This window comes from Onychostruthus taczanowskii, unplaced genomic scaffold (assembly GCF_017590055.1).
Source record: "Onychostruthus taczanowskii isolate IOZ18803 unplaced genomic scaffold, ASM1759005v1 scaffold49, whole genome shotgun sequence".
In the NCBI taxonomy this organism is placed as follows: Eukaryota; Metazoa; Chordata; class Aves; order Passeriformes; family Passeridae; genus Onychostruthus; species Onychostruthus taczanowskii.
In genome coordinates this window covers 5747924-5771385 of record NW_024502458.1, presented here as the reverse complement: position 1 = coordinate 5771385, position 23462 = coordinate 5747924, and the positions used below count along the sequence as shown (strand labels likewise).

The window sequence follows — 23462 nt, the reverse complement described above, 5'->3', positions numbered from 1 at the left end:
GCTGCGCGGCAGGGGCGGCCCGCGGCCCTCAGCGCCCCGTTCTCCGGCCTGCCCGGCTTCCTCTCCTGCCGCAGGTCTGCCTTTTATTCTTATTAGGAAATGCACACGGTTAAGTGGACAAGTGCTCGATCTTGTCCCTTTCAGTTTGTTTCTGATGGCTCGCTGTAACATGGGTGGATAAATTGACATTTGTCGCTTTAGTGTTCTTCAGCACGGTTAAGACACTGTTCAGGGTTTTCCCCTCAGATGAGATAGTAAACAAAATAGGCTTGTCGTTGTGTGCTACTGGATAGATAAAATAAGCACTGCGGTAATTCAGGCTGTTGTGAATATATCAGTGAGCTTGATACTGTTCTGTCTTTCCAAATAATTCCCCCCTAGAATGTTGTGGGTTTTTAAGAACAGGAATACAGCTGAGTCTGTGAATGTAGTTTACGAAAGCGTCAGGTCCAGTGTTCCCAGCAGGATAAGTAAGGAGCGCAGCTTTCCTCTTGGAATTTTTCTACGCCACAAAGCTTGGAAGGAAGGCTGCACACAGCTGGAGAGAGTGCAGTGCAATCCCAATGCAGGGGGAAGAGCTAAAAAACCTCCTGCTCCACTACCTCCAGGGCAGAAACCTGACAAAGAGGAAAGAATTGTGCTGTTGGAAGGTTTTTTTGGGTGTTTGGGGTGGTTTTTTTGTGCTAAGTCTTTTTTAATGTTGTGGGTTGGGAATAAGCACTGGTAAGGGCAGCAGCTGTGCAAGGACATCAACAGAGATTATTAAAACAAAATTAATTTCTGCTTAATTTCTTCTGCATGTTGTAGGGAAAGAAAACTGTTATTTATGATGTATGTGCTGTGATCTCAATGGTCTTTTTTCCATGTATGAGTCCCTGGTTTTTGGCTAAGTGCTGTGTTGGTTGGTCTACTTAGCCAAAAATACCTCTTCAGACCGGCTTTGGGGAGAGAAATGGAATGGCCTCTTTGTACCTCTTGATGGATGTCTTCAGCATTTCAGTCTGAACAGCAAATACCATAAATCATGTCAGCAGCACAGGCAGGATCCAAACCCCAAATGCACTGAAGCCCTAGGCCCAAACAGGAGCCATGCACTGAGAGCATCTCTGTGTGCTTATTGTGCAGAAATGGGGGAGAAGAAGTGAAGGGTGATGGGTGTGGTCTTAGAAGGTACAAAACTCTCTAACACTTACTGACAGAGGGTGAGAAATAGGACTCCTGCATGCAGTATTTCCTGCAACTGATAGAAAAGTTCACACATTTGTGTCTCCCTGTAACCCACATACATTGCTCTGAACACTGAGACTGTCATTCACATAACACAGCCCATGATCACTTGAAGGCTTTATTTTCATAGATTTCACGCAGAACCATTAGGATCCCAAACTCAAGACACATAATAAACATCAGGGGGAAAAAATTAGGTTTTGCCCAATTTTAGTCTTCAGTCAATTGCATCATCAGAACAAAAATAGCACTCAAAGTGTTCTGGCAGTACAGTTTGACAACTCTTTTGTACCAGGTGGTGCTGATTTATTGTTATTCCAGTAAAAAGGCACTCAGATTCTAAAGTGTCAGTTAAAATACCATTTATTGCAGCCAACATTATAATGGAGAGAACAGTGTAGATAACCTTAAATTCCTTCAGGAACCCTGGGCTGCCCAGCATCAACCAGGTGCAGCACGTCACACAGATCCTGCCCATGGAAAATTTACACCATTTTGGTCATTCAAGCTATTAGAGGATTTTTGAACAAGGAGATAACTCTGTACATTGTTTCTATGGCCAACATAAAACATGTTCACACCAGAACCCTTTGCTGCCATTTTCAGACGAAGCACAGGGCATGCAGGGGTTGTCATTGCAGGCACCACATGGGACCTGCCCAAAAAATCCTGTGGGGAAATTTATCCCCTGTGGGCCCGGAGGCCAGGCTGGACAGGCAGCACAGCTCAGCACAAGCTGGGAAGTCACAGGCCTAAATTGCCTGGACCACTGATCCGCCAGATACAGGAGCAAAGCCCCCTGTAGGAAGTCATTCTAATTCTCATAGGTGATAAATCATAAGATTGGTTTTCTGTATGTGATGGAGGCTAGAATCATCCACAGATTTTTGTTCTTTAGAGATCTTATAGTCTCCAAGTAGCACAGTCAGTTCCCAAACACAATCTGCCTTATTCACTGAGCATACTCTATCAGCCTTTTTCCCCTGCTTTTTCCTAACCTTTTGCTCCATAATTTATTCAGGACTTTGGAATCCACAAATAATTATTTATGCTCTTTCCTCAAGATGGATACTCTGAAATACATGATTAACATATAAAATTATTTTGATAAAATTTCCTAATGAATCTTATTTGCTAACATTACAGCTGCTATTATTATCAGAAACATCTGCCATTGTAAAACATATTAGCATTTCTCCAATTAGAAGACAGCTATTCCACTTAAGAAGGCAAGAGACAACTTTTATACATGCAGATAGGTTGGTAGCTGAGCACCCACAAGGTCACCAGTAAACACAGAAGACCCTTCCTAAAGTGCCTTAAAATACAGTTAGATTCTGTGAAAAGTCACTAAAGAAAAGCAATTAATGTAGTTCACACATGAATCTTCTAACGGCAGGGACTTAATCTCTGCTTTGAACAGAGTTCAGTGATTTTTTGGCAGTTTGGATTTTTGGTAAAAACAATAGAGTGGAAAAACAAAATCCAAACTAAATGCTCCACAAATTGTAAAAAAACAATGAAAACCCACCACACCCACACATCTAAAAACCAACCAACAACAAAGAAACAACCAACCAATCAAACAAACAAAAAACTTCCAGAAAACAACCCACTAAAACCCTGTGTGCTGCTTTTCATTTTCTCTTCATTCTTTATGCTGGCTTCTGTTACTCCTGATTTAAATGACATGCTAAAATCCTTTGCCAGAACAGGATTTGTTTTCTACTCAGAATATAAATAGTCCCATTCAGGTCACTAGGTTAGCAGCCCATACTTAAATGTTTCATTAAAATGAGTGGTTTATACAAGTCTCAGCTGCTCCAGCACTTGGTAGGTTAATCAAGAGGATACTTAGAAGTTGTGCATAAACCTAGCACATTATTTTATATAGCCATACTCATATTTAAATCCTCAGTGTTTTTATAGGATTGAACTAACTGAGAAAAACCAATTAAAGTGAAGATTATATTCAGGCAAACTTACTTGTGGAATGAAACCTTTGTTTTTTTATGGTTACCCAAAATAGCTTTAACAAAGTTACAGGACTAACTGCATCCACACCCAAAGTGTGAGTTATTTTAAGGAACCTTTCTATTTTGATATGCTAATCTGGATCTTTGCTTATCAAAGACTTTACATTCTGAACCTTTGAAAATAAGATTGACATGTAATCCACTAACCATTAATTAACAGCAATCACACTTAACCAAGAAACCCTTGATAGCACTACATAAACTCTAAATTGCTTGCCTGGTACAAAAGCAAGTTCTGATGCAACTTCACATGCTTCTGCTTTTCCTGAAAGTTATCTGAGAGCTCAGCAACTTCATTTAAAATCTGTGCTTATTCTAATTTTGTTTCCTCACCACAGTTAAAAACATGACTGAGGGGAGGGAAGACTGGCTCGGTCTCACAGAGTGACTCACAGTTTCAGGAAGGAGCTTTAGTTAGACCCTGCTGAGGCTCAGCCTTGAGGGGTCAATCACTTTTCTCTTGGTCCTCTTTGCAGAAACTTAATTACTCCTTGTTAGCCAAATAATAAGTATTTGTCAGGGAAGGTCTAACCAGAGGAAAGATTACGCACTTGAACCGTTACTAATTTTGTTTTATGCCACTGAGTCAGTTAAACTGACATCAAGGAAAGAATTCCGGCACTTCAGTTCTCTGCTCATTGTTAGCCCAGGGAAAATCTTCCCAGCCTTGGCTAGAACAGTCATTTTCATTCTCCACAGGAAAACGAAATGGAAGCAAAGAGAAATTGAAGACCGTTAAGGCAACTTTGCAGCAAACTGTGTTTCCAGTATCTGCCACTTCACAGCAATGTTTCAGGAGAAAATAAAACTGAGGCAAATGCTGGGGTTTATTATCTATGTGTTAGTTTCTGAATAGACTACTCCTGCCACAGAATATCTCAAGGAAACAGTGGGGGAGAGTGTAAAAATCAGTAAGTATATTTGACATAATAGCATGACCCAATCCTCAAGCCATCTGAGGAATTTGTCTTTTCTGTTATTTTAAAACACTTCAGTAGTTTTAGGTGAAACAGGAAGCAGCATTAGATGCTGAATCAGAATGCCAGTTTAGTCTCTCCTAGGAAAAAAAAAAAAAAAAAAGGAAGAATTTTCCATTCACTTCTAAGGCTTTCAGAGCCATCTTTAAAGGGATTACAGCAAGGCACACCTATTTCACTGTTGTTTTTTATTTATACACATGTGCCCAATACATGCATTTTTATTTAAACTTCAGAAAACAAACATAATGTAGGGGTAAAACAGCAGGTTACCTTTCAGTTCCTCCCTGGTAACACACTTCTTACTCTACACTTTCAGCTGATAAGGTATTTCTCACCAAGTTACAGGATTCACCATAGAGAGCAAAATACCACAGACACCTTACCTGCAGAGAGGAAGAGGAAATTCAATCCCATGTGTGCTGCAGTACCCATCTTTTGGGGTGGAAACTGGAAGGAGAAATAACCAATGGAAAAAGGCACTTAAGCAGGGTTAATGTAGAAGAAAATCAGTCAGAATCGAGGAATCTTCAGTGTTGGAAAAGACCTCTAGTATCATTGGGCACTCCTGTTAACCCAGCACTGCCAGGTTCACTACTAAACCATTTCCCTCATGCCACATCCATATATTTTTTGACTTCCAGGGATGATGCTTCCACCACTTCTGTGGACAGCCTGTTCCAATGCCTAAAAACCTTTTCAGTGAAGAAATTTTTGCTGATGTCCCATCCAAACCTCTCCTGGAGCAGCTTGAGGTCGTTTCCTGTTGTCCTGTTGCTGTTACCTGGGGGAAGAGACCTGGCTGCAGCCTCCTTTTCAGCAGTTGCAGAGAGCAGCCAGGTCCCCCCTGAGCCTCTTTTTCTCCAGGATGAACACCCCCAGCTCCCTCAGCTGCTCCTCACAGCACTGGAGGTGAAGCCTCACCAGTGCCCAGCACAGGGGCACAATCAGTGCCCTGGCTCTGCTGGCCACCTATTAATGACACAAACCGGGATGCCCTTGGCCTTCTTGGCCACCTGGGCCCACTCTGGCTCGTGCTCAGCCGCTGTGGACCAGCAGCCCAGGTCCTGTTCCCCCGAGCAGCTTTCAGCCGCTCTGCCCACAGCCTGCAGCGCTGCCCGGGGTTGCTGTGACCCAAGGGCAGGACCTGTCACTTCGCCTTGTTGAACCTCATACAATGGCCTTGGCCCGTCAATCCAGCCTGGACCCAATGCCTACAGGATCAAAAGGAGTTTAAAATCCCATGTTCTAAGGTATGGATCAAATATATGGGGAGATTCTGTCCTGAATCTAAGTAGATGAGAATGAAAAGAGGCAAGAGGAAGGAGCTGCAGAGGCAGAAACATCACTTAAGGTTGGTGAGACTACTAAAGGTTGGGAATAGCAGGTGTTTCTCCTGTCCCCCCCCATCCCTATCCTGTGAAACACCTTGCCTAAAGTGCTTTCATTAGTGGTGCCTTCTGCTGTCTGTAAATCAATAGATGAACAAGATCTCCATCAGGATGCAGGCTGAACACGTAGAATCTTCCTGTGTATAAATTCAGCAACAGCATCAGGTTTTATGTCCATTAGCTCCCTTGCCTGGCAGCAATCTGAGGAATACACAGGAGGTCATTAATCAGAGTCAGGCCACTTAGTCTGCTTTCATCTTGACTCAAAGAGAAATCAGTTTAGACCAGCATGATAATTCAGATGTCATGCTAAATGCTCATATTGTGTATTGTAAGGGAGTCAAATGGCAGGCAAAAGGAAGATCTTTGAAGCCAATGCTTCAGCTTTTTCAAGACTATCCAGAATCTCAGGTTCATTTTTAGGCGTGTACAACCTCAGATCTCTGAGCAACATGTTAAACAATAATAAATTGCTTCCTGTTTAATTAGGCTCAGCAATATTCTCTCCTCGGGGCGCCTCCCTTTCCCCTAGCCCAATCCTATTATACTTTGGGAAGATAGAATCTCCATCCAGTTCCAGCTCTCAGACAGAAGCTGTTTCCTGAGTGCTGTCCTGCCCAGTTTCCTCCTGCTTTCTCGTTTCTGGAGCTGAGATTGGCCGCTCCCTCCGGGGGTTCCAGGCTTCACTGGAGGAAGGGAGGGCTCAGCAGGGCACAGCCCTGATTTGACTCCACTGGCCGTGTTTAGTCCCGGCTCCTCGAGCCCAGTTACAGCAGGGATATTTGCAGGTAGCACACACAGGGGTTTATCAAACACATGCACACATTACACCCCAAACCACGTATACAGACACATGGTGAGGGTGCCCTTTCCAAGCCTACACAGCCAAAGGGGGATGGGGATGGACAAATGAAAACACTTTACCTGAGCTACTGCTGGCAAGAGTGCTCAGTCACTGCTGCAGAACAAGACAGTGCCTCCTAGCAATCAGGGTTGAGTGTCACACCAGCACACAAATACTTCAAAGACAAAATTCAGTGCACAGTTAACAATTTTGTCCAGCAGGTGTTGCTGGAGACTACAGAACACATTCAGGCAAGGTCCAGCTAGCCAGCTTTTGGGAGGGTGTCAAACACACGGTGCTCCCCTGCCCCAGATCAGCAAGGACAGGGTGTCTAAGTATACTTCTATTCATGAAACTTTTCAGTGTTATAAAATAATGCAAGCTGTGACATTGAAATCCTACTTTGGAATTTACAAGCAGTGCCTAACTCCATTTCTAAGTGGAGGGAAAACTTGTCTGTGACTTCTAAAATAAGCCAATTTGACAGAAAGATTTCAGGTTCTACATTTTAGTAATTCAGATCCATTCCAGCTGATAGGGCAACAGGATACTTGGAAACTGAAAAATGAATCCAATAAAAACTAGAAAAAACCCTAGACAACTGCTGTGTAGGGATTACAAAAAACAAACCAAAAAACCATACTAAAATGTTTGACCTCCAATTGTATTTTGACAATAATGGCACAAACAGAATTTCATGTAGTACTTGAACACCAGCTGTGATTCAATATTTTTTTAAGTATACCATTTATGATTCAATTCAATGGTTTAGCCTGCAAGCCCATCAGTATTTCTACGGACAATGGAAAGGTTTGAATTGCAAGATGAATTATCCAAACAGTGAATCAGTCCTTGATACTTGAAATTCATTTTTCTGTGTTAAATGGTGTTGTGTCTTTACAGGAAACTGAATCTGTAGGAGCTTTAATCCATCACACTACCCACTGTTTGGCCAGAAGCTGCAGAAAGACTGAGCAAGACCAAGCAGGTGGTGTTGTCTAGTAATGCATCATTAGAAGATGGAGAAGGCAGAGCAGCAGACAAATACCTAGAGGAGGTGGGGGTATGACATACCTGCTTTCAAGTATTTTTACATTCACTTTGAGTTCTTCATGAAGTCATGTAGTCTGGTCAAAAAAGTTAAGCTTGGGAAATTTAAGCTAGATGAATTCAGGAGAAATATGGTTAAACGTGAAATGTAGTTATTTTGAAGAACATGTTTGCCACCCAACTCTAATGCTTGCTTCTTAAGTTCAGCTGAAGCTTTCCTCTCCAAGTGCTGAAGCTCATCCTGTTACACCATGCTTGGTTGAATCTCAAATAACACCCAACTCTACATTTTTGCGAGAGGTGAGAAGTTCCTCCTTCCACCTGCAAAGGCAACTACAGGTAAGTTCTGCTCAACTACAGATAAGTTTGGCCCAAGTCTTCTTTTTTGCAATAATTTTTAAGCTGCCAAAATTCATGTAAGATTGTTTCCATTAAAAAAAGAAACCCCCTTCAATGTCAGTAAAAATAGATACCACTTCTTACTCAGTAAACATCTGAATCATGAATCACTGGATGCTGGGAATATTCATGGGAAGCATTAACACACACTTCCCAAATTCTCTGCTCCTTCCCACACTAGCCATTGTTGCAGCCAGGATTTACTGCCTCACCACCTGCATCAGAAAGGCTCACGAAAACTCGAGGTAAAATTCCGTGATTCTTACTGCTCCTATAAACTACTTTAGCACTCTGAAACACCTTTTTAAATACTGTCCTTGGCACACAGGAAAGTGTGCTAATTAAAACATCTAAAGTCACTTCAGTCCTGTGGTTTAAGCAGGGCACCCCTTCAATGTGACCAGCACTAAATAGACCCACTGAATTTTTTAGGTGGAAAATACCCTTAAGATCATGGAATCCAACTGTTAACCTGGCACTGCTGAGTCCACCACTCAACCACGTCCCTAAGTGCCACATTCACACAGCTTTTAAATAACCCCAGGGGTGGTGACACCACCCACCACTTCCCTGGGCAGCCTGTTCCAATGCTTGATAACTGTTTCAGTGAAGGAATAGTTCCTAATATCCCATCTAAACCCTCCCTGGCACAACTTGAGGCTGTTTCCTCTATCTTATATCTTATATATCTGTCCTATATCTTGTTACTTGGGAAAAGAAGCCAACCCCCACGTGGCTATTATCTCTCTTCATGCAGTTGTAGAGTGGTAAGGTCCCTCTTGATCCTCCTTTTCTCCAGGCTGAACACCCCCAGCTCCCTCAGCTGCTCCTCACAGGCCTCTCCAGACCCTGCCCCAGCTTCATTGCCCTCTCTGGACTCTCTCCAATCTCTCAATGTCCGTCTTGCAGTGAGGGGCCCAGAACTGGACCCAGCACTCGAGGTGTGCCCTCAGCAGTGCCCAGCACAGGGGACAATCCCTGCCCTGCTCCTGCCAGACTCGCTGTTGCTGATCCAGTCCAGGATGCCATTGGCCACCTTGGCCACTTGCAGCACTCCCAGGTCCTTTTCCTGGCAATTTTCCAGCCACTCCTTCTCCAGCTGCAGCACTGCCTGGGGTTGTTGTGGCCCAGGGGAAGGATCTGGCACTTGGCCTTGTTGGACCTCCTGCAGCTGTGTCCTCAGCCCATTGATCCAGCCTACCCAGAGCCCTCTGCAGAGCCTTCCAACAGATCAGCACTCCTGCACACCTTGGTGTCAAACTGAGGGAGCCTTCTGTCCTCTCACCCAGATCATTGATAAAGACATTACACAGGACTGGCCCCACTCTGACCCCTGAGGAACAGCACTGGTGACTGGCCTCCAGCAGGATACAGCTCCATCACCTCCTCCCTGGGCCCAGCAATCCAGGCCATTCTTTCCCCAGCCACAAGCACAGCACTCCAAGCCCCCAGCACAGCTTGTTTGCACAGCAATGCCTCTACTGATGGTACAGGCCTCTGAAAATGGGGGATGAGAACTGTACACAGAACTGTAATAGGTATAAACAACTTCTTTACACTGTAGAAAGGCTTAAGTTCACTGACCACTCACCAACTGGTATTTCTGACTGTTCAGAAGTATGCTTAAAGGTCTCACTTAATGTAGATGAACATTAAAACACTGCAACAAACCCATGTAATTTAAATTCTCTCACAAACAAGACAGGGCTACCTTATAAAGTAAAAACCTAAAGGTATTTCAGCATATACATTTTTTAGTTATCAGTAAAATATCAGTATTCATATACCTTAAACCAATACTCTGAATTTCACTGTCATACGACTAGAATTGAGAACTCTTACTTAGTTATTTTCTGCTAATTGCAAAGCTGAATTTTGAGTCCACAGAATTCAGGCACAGCTTCTCTGAGTCACCTGTGACTCTAACATAAGGAAAAACTTCCACAAGAGACTGATCTATTAAGCCTTTGTTTACTATGTCTCTTTTTACATGTACCTCCATGCCACAGGGCATGCCATTATTGTGTTCCTGAAATATTCTAACTCCTCCCAGTTTTCTTCCCAACTTCTAAATCAGCAGCTCTCTTCCCTTCTCAGCAGTTCCTGCATTTTTCCCTTACCCCAAGACCCAGCTATTTCTTCACATAGTTTCTATTCCTGCAGCATCAGTCATGAGTTCCACTTCTTCCAGGGGTTTCATCTTTCCCAATGTAATACCATTCCTGAGGCTGCAGAGACAGACTGCCGTGGACACTAACACATGGAGTAGGATCCTTCTCTCCTAACTATCAGCAAGTCTCTTATCTCCCTCAGTCCCACTCTCAAGGAGAGGGAATCACAAGCATTAGGCATGAGTGGGAAGCAGATCTCATCAGGACTTGCCATAGTATATTCCCAACTCAGTATTTTATTTCTGTAACCTACAAAGTTAAATAAGTGTTACACAATATTAAACAAACAGAACTTTTAACTTTAATGTTCAAATTCAACACTAGTAAGAACAAATAGAGCACAAAAGGGAAACATTGTTTTAAGTAAAATGAATGAAGAGACAAGCCAGTAATCAGAAAAGTTCTTCTGTCAGCCTAGGTTCAATATCAGCACTGGTTCCATGGCCACATTCTGCTCCACATATTGGAACTTCAAACTGAATAGTTAAGCTGTGTCTGCTGGCATCCCAGACTGCAGTTTCTGTATAGTACACTATAAGCATGATCAAACTTATGTACATAAACAATGAAAAACAACCTGAACACACTAAACAACTATTTACAAGTATTCCAACATAAAAAACCAAACATACAAGAGCCTCAAGAATGGGCAACTGAAGAAAATATGAACATTCAGAGAACCTTATTAGAAAGTAGAACAAAACATGAATAGCAAAGACATTAACAATTGCACTACACTAATACAGAGTCCAAATATTAAATTGGTGCATTTTTTCACAATGCACTAGCTTTGAGAGAAAAATGCTGCCTTCACTAAAATGCAGCTTACATTTGTTTCACTTAATTGCTTTAACAAGAAGCCTATTAACACAATAATGATTGTTTTAATGCTACAGTTTACAGCAAGGACATCGAACTAAAAATAGCAGCAGTTCCACATGGCACTTAATTCCACAGGTTCCTAAGCTGTGGTTTATGCAATGCCTACAAAGTGCTCCCAGTTGAATACACAAATAAAATTCACAACAAAAGTCTACCTGACATCAGGTACATTGACTGTAGGTGGCCTTAAAGCCTGTCTTTTAAAATTTAATCCCCCTCTGCTCCAAAAAAAAAAAAAATTAATTATCAAAGTAAGGCCCCCTCCCCTCCTTCGTAAAAGATTAGGGATATTGCTTCTTATTACAATGCTGTAACACTACAAAGCAGCACACCACTATAGTGGTTAACCCTGGGACAAGATAACATCTAACAGTGTAACCGAAAGGCTTGTGGAATAACATCCAGGATCCTCTACGGACAGGAGAGTAACCGAGTCCATCAACCCAAATGGTTAATACAGAACCAGCCACGGAGTACAAGTAAAAACCAGAAGCAATAGCTGTAAACTGGTGATACTGACTACAGGACAGGAAACAGGCACTGAAGGCTTCCTTCAGTCCCTTAGGCCTGGGTGCGGCAGAGAAGCTGCGGCCGTCTCTGCGGTGCCCTGGCCCCGGTCAGTAGATGGTGAGGCTCAGGGAGCGGTTCATCTTCTTCCCGATGAGCCGCGACGGGCGGCTCTGCGTCGTGGAGCGCGTGGTCATCCTGTCCGTGAACAGCGCGCGCTCCTCGGCCGCCGCCTTCGCCAGCTGGGCCTTCTTCAGCTCCCTGCGACACAGGACAACACGGTCACACCAGCAGTGCCCACAGGGATACAGCTCATCACAGCAAGAGATGCCAAACCAGCTACAGCAGGTCACAGACCAACGCTTTACGTCAGTTTTGGGTCATACTGACGGCATTATGATTTGCATCCGCCTGTTTCCAAGCAGAGGGCAGAGGTGGGATCTCATTACTTGTCTAGATGTTCTTTCTTTTGAAAAGCGAGGGAAGGAAGTGAAAAATTTACACTCAGATTCTGAAATCCAGCCTGTTATGAGCAGCTCAGCACTTCAATTACCAGGACACAGGAGGGTGCTTTTACTTCCTAGCACAAGGCACGTGTTAAGTCAGAGTTCATTACTGAGGCTTGCCCAAAGGAAGAAAATTCAGCCACACCTGAACTTCTGTGGGAGACTCAGATACTTAGAAGAGCACAGGTGTGGGTAACTGGCAACAGACATCTCAGGAAGCATCCCTTTCCTTTTGCATACCCACATCAAAAGCTGATCACCGCCTCCACGTTTTTTGCCTAACAAAAATGGGAGCCTGCAAGGCAGAGTCACTGAAGGCAGCGCGGGCCATTGCCCCTGTGCAACATTCTGCCAACTGTTCTGTATCAGAGAATTACTAATACCCAGCCTGAGGACAAACTTAAATCAAACTCAGGATAAAATTATAAAATAGTCCAACTACAGAGCACAGCTACCTTTATAAAGATTCCCCCCATACACTGCTTTTCTCCTTTCTTCAAATACTGACATATGGCTAAACCTCAGCCTTCCCCCATACTTTCTCCCTTCCACAATCCATTAAAGAACTTTCTCTACTGTAAGAGTATTTGTAATCTCACTTCACACCTGGCTTCCAAGCAAAATCAAATTTTACAAGCTTGCTGCACATTGGTGTAGGTGTATTCAGTTTTAAGCTACATGTTTTAGTTTAATAAGCAATTCCCGTTCTTGTAAGTCAGAGTATTATTCATTAACACCCGTGCCCCATCTAATCACCCCCACATTATCACTGTGCCAGTTCACTGGAAGAGAATGCAACCAATTTTCATTCCTCTTCCTTGTGAGCATCCATCACAAATGCACAATTGTGTGCTCGCCCAACCACCACACGACATTACCAGAAAATTTAGTTTTACAATATCCTTCCACTCTTCCCTAGAAGTCTTGAGTTCTTGCCTAGAAATCTGGAGTTCTTCCTTCCTCTGAAGAGGACAACACAGTAGAAAAGCTGAGTTGCCTTAAAAGGATTATTTTCACTGAAGATTACTTATACACAAAAGTGGTATTATAAATGGTTCAAATATAGAAATTTAAGAAAAAACAAATCCAAAACAAAAAAACCCTGTCCTCCCCAAACTACCTGAAGTATTTTATGGAGCACTATGCCAGACAACATTAAAAATTACTGTGGCTAAGTGTTGTTTTTAAATCATTTTTGGATTTACAAGGATGTATCCTTGTTGCCAGGCCAGAAGGAATCTTCACAAAACACTGGCTTTGCCATTTTTCTCTTTCAAGTGATGCAAAAAGATGTTGTCTTCATACAAGCAAGCAACTTACCTCAGCAAATCTGCCCTTTAGCAACCTGCACAAGTTGTCTAATTATTCTTTCAATGTAATTGATAACATTATAAAGATAACCACCTAATCTAGTACATCTGGCTGTGGTCAGACTAGCAATGGCAAGATAAGCAGGTAACATGGAGTGAACCTGAACATGAAATTAACATCTTCATTCAAGACATACCACTCAAAAAGAAATCAGTGATCTATATTCCCTCATAAAAGCCTGCCCATTACGTATAACACATGCAAAGATAACTGTAGCGAAAGAGTCAGATGGCTGCTTATTAATTTACTAACTCTTTCCCTGAAACTTCAGCAGAAATCAGACTTTCCTAAAGGCAATCTCTTTTTCCAAGCTTTAATTCAGAGTGAGTGTTTGAGCAAGGGATAGGACAAGACCTCTGGATACAAATGATTCTCTGGTGACCCAGTAACACTGCTGTGTACAGGTCAAATTAGTCCAATAACACTCCTGATGTGCCATTCCATTTAGGTTCAAAACAAGTAATTTAAGTAGTTTGCCAAAATTTCAATGTACAAATGACCTAGGAAAACACAGACTCAAATCACACAGATGCAAGCTAGGCTATACCTGTCACAAAAGTGTGCACTGTCCTGAAACAGTTGTTTAAAATCATGTTTTGTATGCCTTGAATACTAATAGTGCTGTTGAGATTCCCCTAGAGTGTTCAAGCAGTTCTTTCTGTGGAGAAAGTTCCTTTTAAAGTTCCATGACCCACTTTGTACTCTCAGGTATGCACATGCATACAGATTCGTGGATCTCATCCACAAACAAGGACACTCCTGTTTTGTCATCACTTCACTGTCAGGTGAGAGCCTGTTAGAAATGAAGTCCTGTTGAAGGACCCCAAGGACCTACTTACTTTTGCAAGAGGGAGTTCTTGAACTTTTCAGCGTTCAGCTCTATCCGGAGCTGCTCCGCGCTCTTTTTTGCGGCAGAGAGAAGCACTGAATGCTTCACTAGTGCCACAGCCGAAGGCCTTTTCTCAGGGTCGGGATTAATCATAACCTTGGGGAAAAAAGAAAACATCTTTGTTAAGGCCAGCAAAACAATAAATTACACTTATCAGCGAGCCACTACTACAGGAGTTCTTACTTTTAGTAAATCTAATAATTCTTGAGAAAGCACTTGTGGTAGTCTGGGCAGTTTTCCTTGCCGAATTTCGTGCCACTGGTCCCCATTGGTTGGAAGTGGTTCGGCGCCAGCGGCACAGACAACAGTCAGAGCGAGAGCAAAAATATCCGCTTTCGGCAAGTGAGTGTAGTTCTGGAAAAGAAAACAGGAAAAATAAATTCACCATTTTTTCCTAAAGGAAACAGCATGCAGGCCTAACATCACTGCTTCCCCAAACAGAAGAGTTACCTCTTGTAGGACTTCATTGGCAAGGAAACGGCTGTCACCTTCTTCCACTTGAGGACTAGAGACTCGAGTTACATGGCCCAGGTCACCTGCAAGGAGAAAAAAAATTTACTTTTCAGAAGACAACGAGATGATGCAATTATTTTACATGCAAGTGTGCTGTTTCTCACCTATTTTAAATATGACTCTATCAGATGACCAGTCATCATCATCGCCTTCCTCTAGAGTTATACTCGGGACTGATGTTCTAGATATGAAAATGTTACCTGAAAAAGAGCAGAATTGTTAAAAGAAACATTTCTGTACCATTTCTACTTGACCTAGTTTCAGTACAGTTTGCTTTAGCTACGCAGACATTTTATTTGTATATAAACCCTGTTCAAAGAGTGAGAAGCTGAAACTGATTTGCTGTGGCCCCTCTGCTGGGAAGGCAGCCAAGTGTTATGCAAGGAGAGTCAATTACACAAAAAGGACCCAAGATAAACTCAACAGTTTAGGTCTGCTGGCCAATTTTATAACTGACATCTTTGTGCTCCTATTCAGAGCTTCAGGGAAGAATTTACAGTTAGTAAGGTGGGGCTAACTGTTCATTTTTCTACAGCAGATTAAATGAACTGAGCAAGTTGTCAATAGAGAGTAAAGTAGTTACAAACTTACTAGGTTTGATATCCATGTGTACCAGGGACATTGAATGAATGTACTTTAAACCTCGAGCCACTTGAAGCAGCAAGTCCTTCAGTTCTGGTTCAGTAAAATAACGCATGTTCCTGTAATTTTCACTTATGGCATCTGCTAAACTGCCACCTGAAACACCATTAAGAAAACAAGTTATATTTTTGCATCAAACAGCTGACAAAGTAATGACAACTAGCTCCCAAAATTAAGTGAATATATCACAAAGAATTTGCTGGCAATATGCAGTAAATGTAAAATATAGTGCTGTATCCTCTTTTTAGCCATGTAACAATAAAATGAAATTTTCTCCTATAATTGTCACACTAACAGGATATCAACACAAGGGAAAGGGCTCACTCTCTCTTCCAAATCTCTGTCAGGGCATCAACAATAGCAAAATGCTTCAGAATCAAGTTTAATCTCCTTTTTAATGGAAACTCTAGCAATTTCCTCTATTCCAGCTTGTACTACTGTACAGAAGAAAGAACAGTTCTTCTGCTCACGAACTCCTAAGAGTACTTCCAGTATGCTTGAACATGCATGACTTGGTCTGCAACTTTGTACAGTTTTTGTTTCATCCATCTGATATGCCTTTTCCAGAAAGGAATATCAATCACTTGAGAGAAAGACAGCATGAGCTATGAGTAGGGTACAGTTCCTAACTAGTGTTAAGAGCTTGTAGATACCTGTACATCTTTGCTTACCATTGCAATATTCATTCTGTATAAGCATGTGATCATCTTCTGCCCATGCAGAGTAGTACCTCACTACATGAGAATGCTGTCCCAGAACTGCATGTGCATAGACCTCTCTTAAAGCATTCTGCCTGTTAGACACAAAAAAACAACAGCACACGTGAGTATTGTGAGGTGAAATTAGTGTAATTTCTTATTACAGTAGGTATTTCTAATTAAAATCCTCCTATTCAATTCTGTGGCACCCTAAGCTGCATTTGTACTTATGTCCAAACAGCTAAAATCATTTACATTATATTAAAAGACTTAATATATGGAACATCAAAAAAACAGTTTGGTGTGGGAGCCATGCTTCCATTACATACTTATTAGTAGAAATAGCAAACTTTGAGATGAACTACTGAAGTTCTAGGCAAAAAATAGAAGTGTTCATAAGCCAAGGGTTTGACTGAACTCAACATTCCCTAGATTGTAAGTCTGGTATGCAATTTTGTGCAACTCAGACTTGTGGGGTTTATACTGTAACTATTTGAACACACTGTTGTGTGTTCAAGTACTTTCAATATAAACTATTTGAACAACTATTCCCCACACTATTGAAGTGTGGGGAGAAGTCCTGAATCACAGGTTCATTCACAAATGCCAAAAAATACCCCCAAACTGACTTAACTCATCTGCATGCCACTCAAGCTGACAAGGATGAGGACTGAGTTGGGAATAGTGCCTTCCTTCCATCTCTCAAAGAAACACCCTTGCAAGGAAGTGTTATTCTCACTTTGAGAACAGTCTGTTTCCACACAGAATACTGGGACAAACATCTGGCAGGAGAGAGGCCAATCAGCCTCTTCTCCCCAGTATTGCACAGTACCTGGGGAGTGGGTGGGGAAGAAAAAAATCAAGTGGCTTCAAAATTGTATCTATTTTATATTGAATTCATGTTTGTTTTATACTTTTCTCTTAAATGCCTTCTCTAGACACCAAGACAAAGAGCCATGTGAAGAAGAAACACCAAGAGACTTTTAAGAGCAGGAAGTACTCACTCGTCCACTGAGCCAGCCAGGGGTTTCTTGGATCGTTTTATTGCATAGATGCAGCCATCCAGCCTCTTCACACACTTAAACACAGAGCCAAATTCACCAGACCCAATCTTCTCCAATTCATGGAATTCAGTTGCATACCGTGACTTCATGTTGCTTTCTGTTATTGTTATCCTCTGCAAAGATTACCAAGGAAAATATTTAGATCTGCAGATACACAAACTGCTGAAATTAGTATCAAGGCTGAAAGATGAAGTACCTTAGCAGGTCTCATGGTTTCCTCTTCAGGCTCTCCATCACTTGGTTCCATGTCCTCTCCACAAGAGCTGAAATTCACACCAGAAATAACATGGTTTAAGTAAACTTTAAACTGAAGTCCAGAAGCTGTTAAATTTTTTCTGAGATCTAGTTCTCCTATTCTATCTAATTTTTGTTAGCTAACTGAACATTAGACATCTATAAACACAAACTCATAAAATTGCCATGCGAATATCTTTATAATTTCTTTCTTCATGTTTCACACTTGTGTTTAATACATTTTTTTTTCCTCCTTAAGAGAAGACTGTGCATGGCTGATTTCATGATAGAAAAAAGACCAGCACACAGCCCAGTCTATCCTCTCTGTACAGCAATCAAAAGATCTAGTGCTAAATTATTATTTCATGATACCATGCCTCTTGAAGCACATACTTTAAGAGCTGTATTATACATTACTAACAATCTGCAAGCAAAAATACTTTCTTAGAAGCAATTTGTAACGAAATGTTTGCAGCCAAAAGTAGCTCTAAATACAAGTTTTACAAAGGAAGCTACAAGCCACTTACTCATTCCAGTGTATCCTCTTCCTCCTACGACATTTGCCTTCGGAGTTGTGAAGGAACATGGAGTCAGGAGTGAAGGGATTGATGTTCACATGAGGTGTTTGTCTAAAATCTTCTTCTTGCTTCTCTGATTTCCCAACATTCATAAACAGTGAGCCCCCTCGAAGTTTGACTGAGCTGGAGCCTAAGCCTTGTGCTTTAGAAAGCAAACTCTGTATTTAAAAAAAAGAAACAAAACCAAAATATTTATAGTCATTTCTAGCCTTGGTATTGCCTTAGACATTAAACAGTCAGGTCATGCCTGAAGCCATCATTACGGTATTGTCTAATTAAAGTTAGCATCAGTTGTTGAAATATCTGCATTTGCATCAAAAAGACTTTCTAAGAAACTATAATGCTTTGTACTCTACACAGAAACAGTTCAAGCAAACAAGTATTAAAATTATTTTAAAAAGATAGCAAAGATCATGATGAGAGTAACCTTTTTCTGTCTTTAATCATTTCATCACCTAAACTTCTTGGACAAATCTTTGTCAATTAAGTGAACACAGATGAAACTCGAGGACAATCCTGTACTGTATCACTATGATTTGCACATGCATGATGTGGAAGCTAGATCAGACAAGAAATGATCTTTGGTTTCTACAAATTTAAGTGACAATCTTAAAAAATTAATACAACAAATGCAACATTTAATATTGATGCACTGGTCCATTTTCTGAGCCTACAAAAACGGTTCAAGAATTGGCAGCATGGCTGCACTGTCAAATATCCAAAACTCATCTTCTGGGTGGTAATTTGCCAGACCAGGCATCTTCCAGGCACACAACAAAACTTCTCCCAGTAACACTGAAAAATGTGCACCCGAGTCTCCTTCATCCTGGTGAGGATGCATGGATGACTGGATCACAAGCAGGAGCATCACCTTATCCTAACAACAAAATAAAAATTTGACAGGACTAAAGCCTAAACCACCACAGGGAAGAACACTCAGTACATGGGAATCTCAACTGCAATCCTCAAATCTGCCCTAGATGAAGATCCGTGCGTCTCAGGACACATTTCTGTACTTCCACTGGATACCTGAACCAACTGATTCTTCTAAAGATAACCTATGTAAAATTTGGCCACCCAATTTAAGAATCCCACTGAGCTGCTGTGTTAAGAACTTGGTTTTTTAGTATCACATTCCACAAAACTTTTACAGCTCTGAAGCGTCTGCTCCTGACAAGGTGTAAAATCATCATCAATTTTACTTTTACAAACTTGTACCACTGATTTTTAGCAATGAACCCTCGCTGGAGATGGAAGCTGTAGAAAACCAATTAAGAAGGAAGCCTTCCTCGCACCTTAAGTCAGTTGTTTTCCATCTATAGTCTATAGACCCCTGGGAGATTATCCCAGGGGATTATCCCAGGATTACTTCTAAAGGGCTATATGAAAAGTAATGAAGAAAGGAAGCCAATTATCACTAGATTTAAATTCGCCATACGGGATTCTACACAGCGTCGAGTTCAAAAGTTGAAATGCCTTCCAAAAGTCTGCTATTGACAGAGTTAAGAGCCACTCATCTCTCCCTCTAAACTCTGGGCTCCATCATTTCCCAGCACAGCCTCTCACGTCTGCTGCAGGGGCGCAGAGCTGCAGCAGCGCTGGCACACGGCAGCAGAGCCCTGCCCGTGACCCAGCACCGCCGTGCCACCGCACCGAGCGTCCAGGCTTTCCTTAAACACCTCCAGGGACGGTGACTCCACCACCTCCCTCCCAGGGCACTCCATTCCGATGACCAATCACCCTTCCTGTGAAGAAATTCCTCCGAGGACACGCCAGCTCACCGAGAGACGCTCAGGATCACACCCCAAGCCGAGCTTTAACTTTCCGGCTACACCCCTACCAACGCCCATCGACACTCCAGCACGCGCTTCAGGAATTTTAATACTCTGCGCTCGCTCTTTTCACGTATGCTTTCCACAAAACACTGCCAAACTCGGAAAGCTTTGTTGTTTCTCCATGACTAACACCGAAGTGACCTAAGCAAGCGGCTCGCCCCGTGCCCGTGTCCCGTCGGGAGGCGGCGCCGCCCGGCCCCGCCCCGCCCCGGCCGGAGCCCCCGGCGTTCCGAGCGCTGCCCCCGCCGTTACTTAACGGACCGGCCGGGCCCGACCCCCGGCTCACCTTGGGCGTGTGCGGCGTGTCGAACAGGCGCAGCTTGCGCAGGGTCTTGTGCGGCGGCGTGCCCGGGTAGTCGGGCAGCGGCGAGCCGGGCTCCTCGCCCCGCGCCCCCCGGTACCCGCCGGCCGCCGGGTGCGGCGGGGAGCGCTCGCAGCAGCGCCGGCCCTTGTGCGGGGCCAGCGGCGAGGGCGAGTCGAGCAGGAAATAGGCTCCGGGCGACTTGACCGGCGAGGAGCCGAAGCCCTCCTCCTCCCACGAGTCCCCCTCGTCCGGCAGCGGCGCCGCCGCCGGCTCCATCTCCTCCTCCTCCTCCAGCAGGGGCGGGTCGCTCCGCGCCGGGGTGCGCGCGGCCGAGAGCGGCGAGTCCGCCTCCTGGAACGCCGAGTCCTCGCCGGTGCTGTTGGCGCTGCTGCTGCCGCAGCCTTCCTCCTCCTCCTCTTCCTCCTCCTCCTCGCAGTCGCTGTGGCCGCTCAGGAACAGCAGCTTCTGCCGGATCGGGGCCGCCGCCCGCCGGGCCGAGACGCGCCGCGGCGGCGCCGCCCGCTGCAGGCTGAGGAAGCTCATGGCGGCCGCTCCGCCCGTGCGGCTCCCGCTGCGCTGCCCGCGCTCCGCCCGCGTGCGGTGCCGGTTCGGCTCGCGCTGCCCAGGAACGGAACCGCCGCGCGCCGTTCGGACTCCGCGGCTTTCCCGCGACCGTTGGTCACGTGTCGCGCACGCCGGCCAATCGCGCCCGCCCACCGGGTTTGAAAACACGGCGCGCGGGGGCGGGGCCGCGCGCGGCCGCGTCACGGGCCGCTTTGGCGCGAGCGGAGGGGCCGGGCCAGGCCGGGGCCCCGCCCCGAAGCGGCCGCGCGGACGTGTCCGCCCGTGAGGCGCGCGCCCGGCGCCATTTTAGCCCCGGGGCGGCCCCGCCCGGGCAGCGGGAACCGCCTGGAGACGGCGTTCGGGGAGCGCCGGGAACACCGCGGGCACGGCGCCTGCCCGGCACAGCCAACTCCCGGGACAGCGCCCGGCGAGCTCCGGGACAGCGCGCCGCCCTGCGGGACTGCCGCTCCCCGCTCCTCTGCAACGTGGTCTTGCTCCCGTAGAGTTGCTGGAACTGAGCGTGCAGAAATGTCCATAATAATAATAATACTACTACAGTATTTACTATATAATAATAACAGCACCTCCTGCGGCATTAAAGGCCCTTTCTCCTCCGCTGAGCGCAGCCAGGCCCGTTACTGTATTTCCACGACGGACGCACGTGGTTTAAAGGGCCGCGGGAGCCGCAGCCCGTGCCCCGTGCCCTTCCCTGCCGTGGGACACTTCCCGACGGACTCGGTCCCAGCACAGCGAAGGCCACGGACGGTGGATGCTGTCATCAGACAGTGTCTCCCTACAGGTGCCACCACTTCGCCTCTTGGCTTCCTTTTCTGTCTGGTTACACCCAACCGATAAACCTGCCCCTCTCTCCTGACTGGACCAAATCCCCTTAACACGAGCCCCTTGGGTAACAAAGCACATGAAAAAACAGGGTTTTCCAGCCACGGGAGCCCGGAGAGCCCAAAGCCCAGCTGGGTATGCGGGTTGAGCGGCTCTCCGATGCTGCGGGCTCCCCGGACACGCAGAGCATTCCCTGGACACGCAGAGCATCCCCGGGATTCGGTCACCTCTGGGCTGAGCGCGCTGGGTGCTCGAGGCTGCAGCACAGCCCCTCCTCCGCAGGGCTCCCCTCCTCGCCCGGCAGACATTCCTCACGTGCTGCCCCTGGCACACTCCTAGAGAGCAGGACCACGGACCCACAGGGATGTCAGTGTTCCCTGTTCCACCAATTCCTCCTTCTTTAACCTCTTCTGCATGAAAACACCCATTTCTCTGCAGAGAGCTGTCCTGGTTTTAGGATAAGCGGTGATGAGCCACAAGTGATGGAACGCAAGTTTTGAGATTTGCATTTTGGAGAAAACTGAAAACGGGTTTCAGAAAACCGAAAGTAGCCAACAGAACCTGTGAAAGTGGGTCAGAGATAAGGTTACATCAAGTCAAGTAAAAGCACACTTGGTGTGCAATAATTTAGAACCACACTAACATCCCATTAAAAAATACTCATTTTTTAAAATGAGGTGTCCTGTATAGTAAGTACTAACTGAAGCATTCAAGTTTTAGAACGGATGATGTAAGAGAAGGTTATTTAAAAATAGAATCTCCACCACCTCTTTCTCCATTCAGAGCTCACAGAGATGCAAAGCAATTCTTACAAAGTGACTCAAAACTTCCCAGCCACTATGTGTGGCTTGCTTCAGTCATAGATGGAGTTTCCTTTTCTTTGAAAAAGTTTAGACTGAAAGCTTTCAATAAATCCCTCCCCCAGTAAATGCCAAAGCTTGCAGTTTCCTTCCCAAACTCAACCTAATATAACTCATGCTTTCTGGAGTCTACAGACACAGGTATTTGGTGACAGCAAGTGACAAACTGAAGTTCAGAAGCCCTGTTGTAATTGAGTTTAACCAATGAATTACTGGAACAGTTTAGTTTGGGGACAAAATCAAGTGGTACAATTCAGAGTTGTACAGAGAAAAAAGTATTTCTGAAGAGAAGACAGGAAAGGAAAAAAGGAATAGAAAAATAAGGAGACAACAGTAACACAGTGGTTTTAAAAGAAAGTTTATTTGCAATCTGAAAGCAATTAGGGAAGTAGTGAATAAATACGTAGCTAACAAAATGCACAGCTGTATGTAAGAGCTCACAGGCTCTGTGTCTGTGCTGCTCTGAATGTGCACCCACTGTTGTGCTGCTGTAGGTGCTGTAGTCTGACAGGACCATGAACAGCTGTGTTGAGACTTTTGCCCAGACTGAGAGTGGAACTCTGCTCCGCTGTCCCCTGTGACACCTGTGATTATCATGAGGAGCCTGGCTGAAGAGCCCCACAGAGCCAATTCCCTCCCAGAGAGCACCTGAGCAATGGACATCAGCAGAGGAGGAGGAAGCTGAGTGAGGAGGAGCTCTGCAGGCTTCCACTGTGCCACACCCTTCCAGTCAAATCATCCCAAATTCTCTGAAGCTGATTAAATTGCACCTCTGAACTGCTACAGATCTTGCAGACTCAAGCCCTGATTCTTCCAACAGATGTAACAGCACACAGACTGATGGCTAGGCAGTGCCTGGCTGATATTCCCACAAATTTGAGTGGTTTAACGGTTTTCAGGATATATATTTACAAAATTGGTTCTTTTCCTTTTTATAATACTTGTTTTTAAGGTGCATTGAAGATTTTGCTACTAGAAATATTTATCTGGAGCAGTACGCACTCACAGGCAAACAGCTGCTTTTGACTAGGAGTTTTCAAGTTCAAGGAAACCATTGTTTCCAACTTTTGTGGCTAGCAG

At 44.4% G+C, this 23462-nt stretch overlaps 1 protein-coding gene and 1 long non-coding RNA gene across 3 annotated transcripts; one reads left to right on the top strand and one right to left on the bottom strand.

The window, feature by feature from the left end:
* Positions 1-3: 3 nt before the first annotated feature.
* On the top strand, positions 4-17162 carry LOC121341512. Its single transcript, XR_005953439.1, has 4 exons — positions 4-74; positions 7379-7532; positions 7728-7864; positions 17042-17162. It is a non-coding gene; the product is annotated as an uncharacterized LOC121341512 (long non-coding RNA).
* WEE1 (WEE1 G2 checkpoint kinase) lies at positions 10327-20801 on the bottom strand. Of its 2 annotated transcripts, none has more exons than XM_041415047.1 (11): positions 20101-20801; positions 17929-18137; positions 17364-17430; positions 17108-17280; positions 16077-16198; positions 15355-15501; positions 14868-14963; positions 14701-14786; positions 14434-14604; positions 14201-14346; positions 10327-11745 (listed from the first exon to the last, which is right to left on the bottom strand). In XM_041415047.1, exons 1-11 carry the CDS (start codon positions 20659-20661, stop codon positions 11595-11597), a joined length of 1929 nt encoding a protein of 642 aa, XP_041270981.1. In that variant the 5' UTR covers positions 20662-20801; the 3' UTR covers positions 10327-11594. The 2 variants fall into 2 exon arrangements, with proteins under 2 accessions (XP_041270981.1, XP_041270982.1); XM_041415048.1 differs by lacking the exon at positions 20101-20801 and adding an exon at positions 19761-19848.
* Between the last annotated feature and the right edge of the window lie 2661 nt (positions 20802-23462).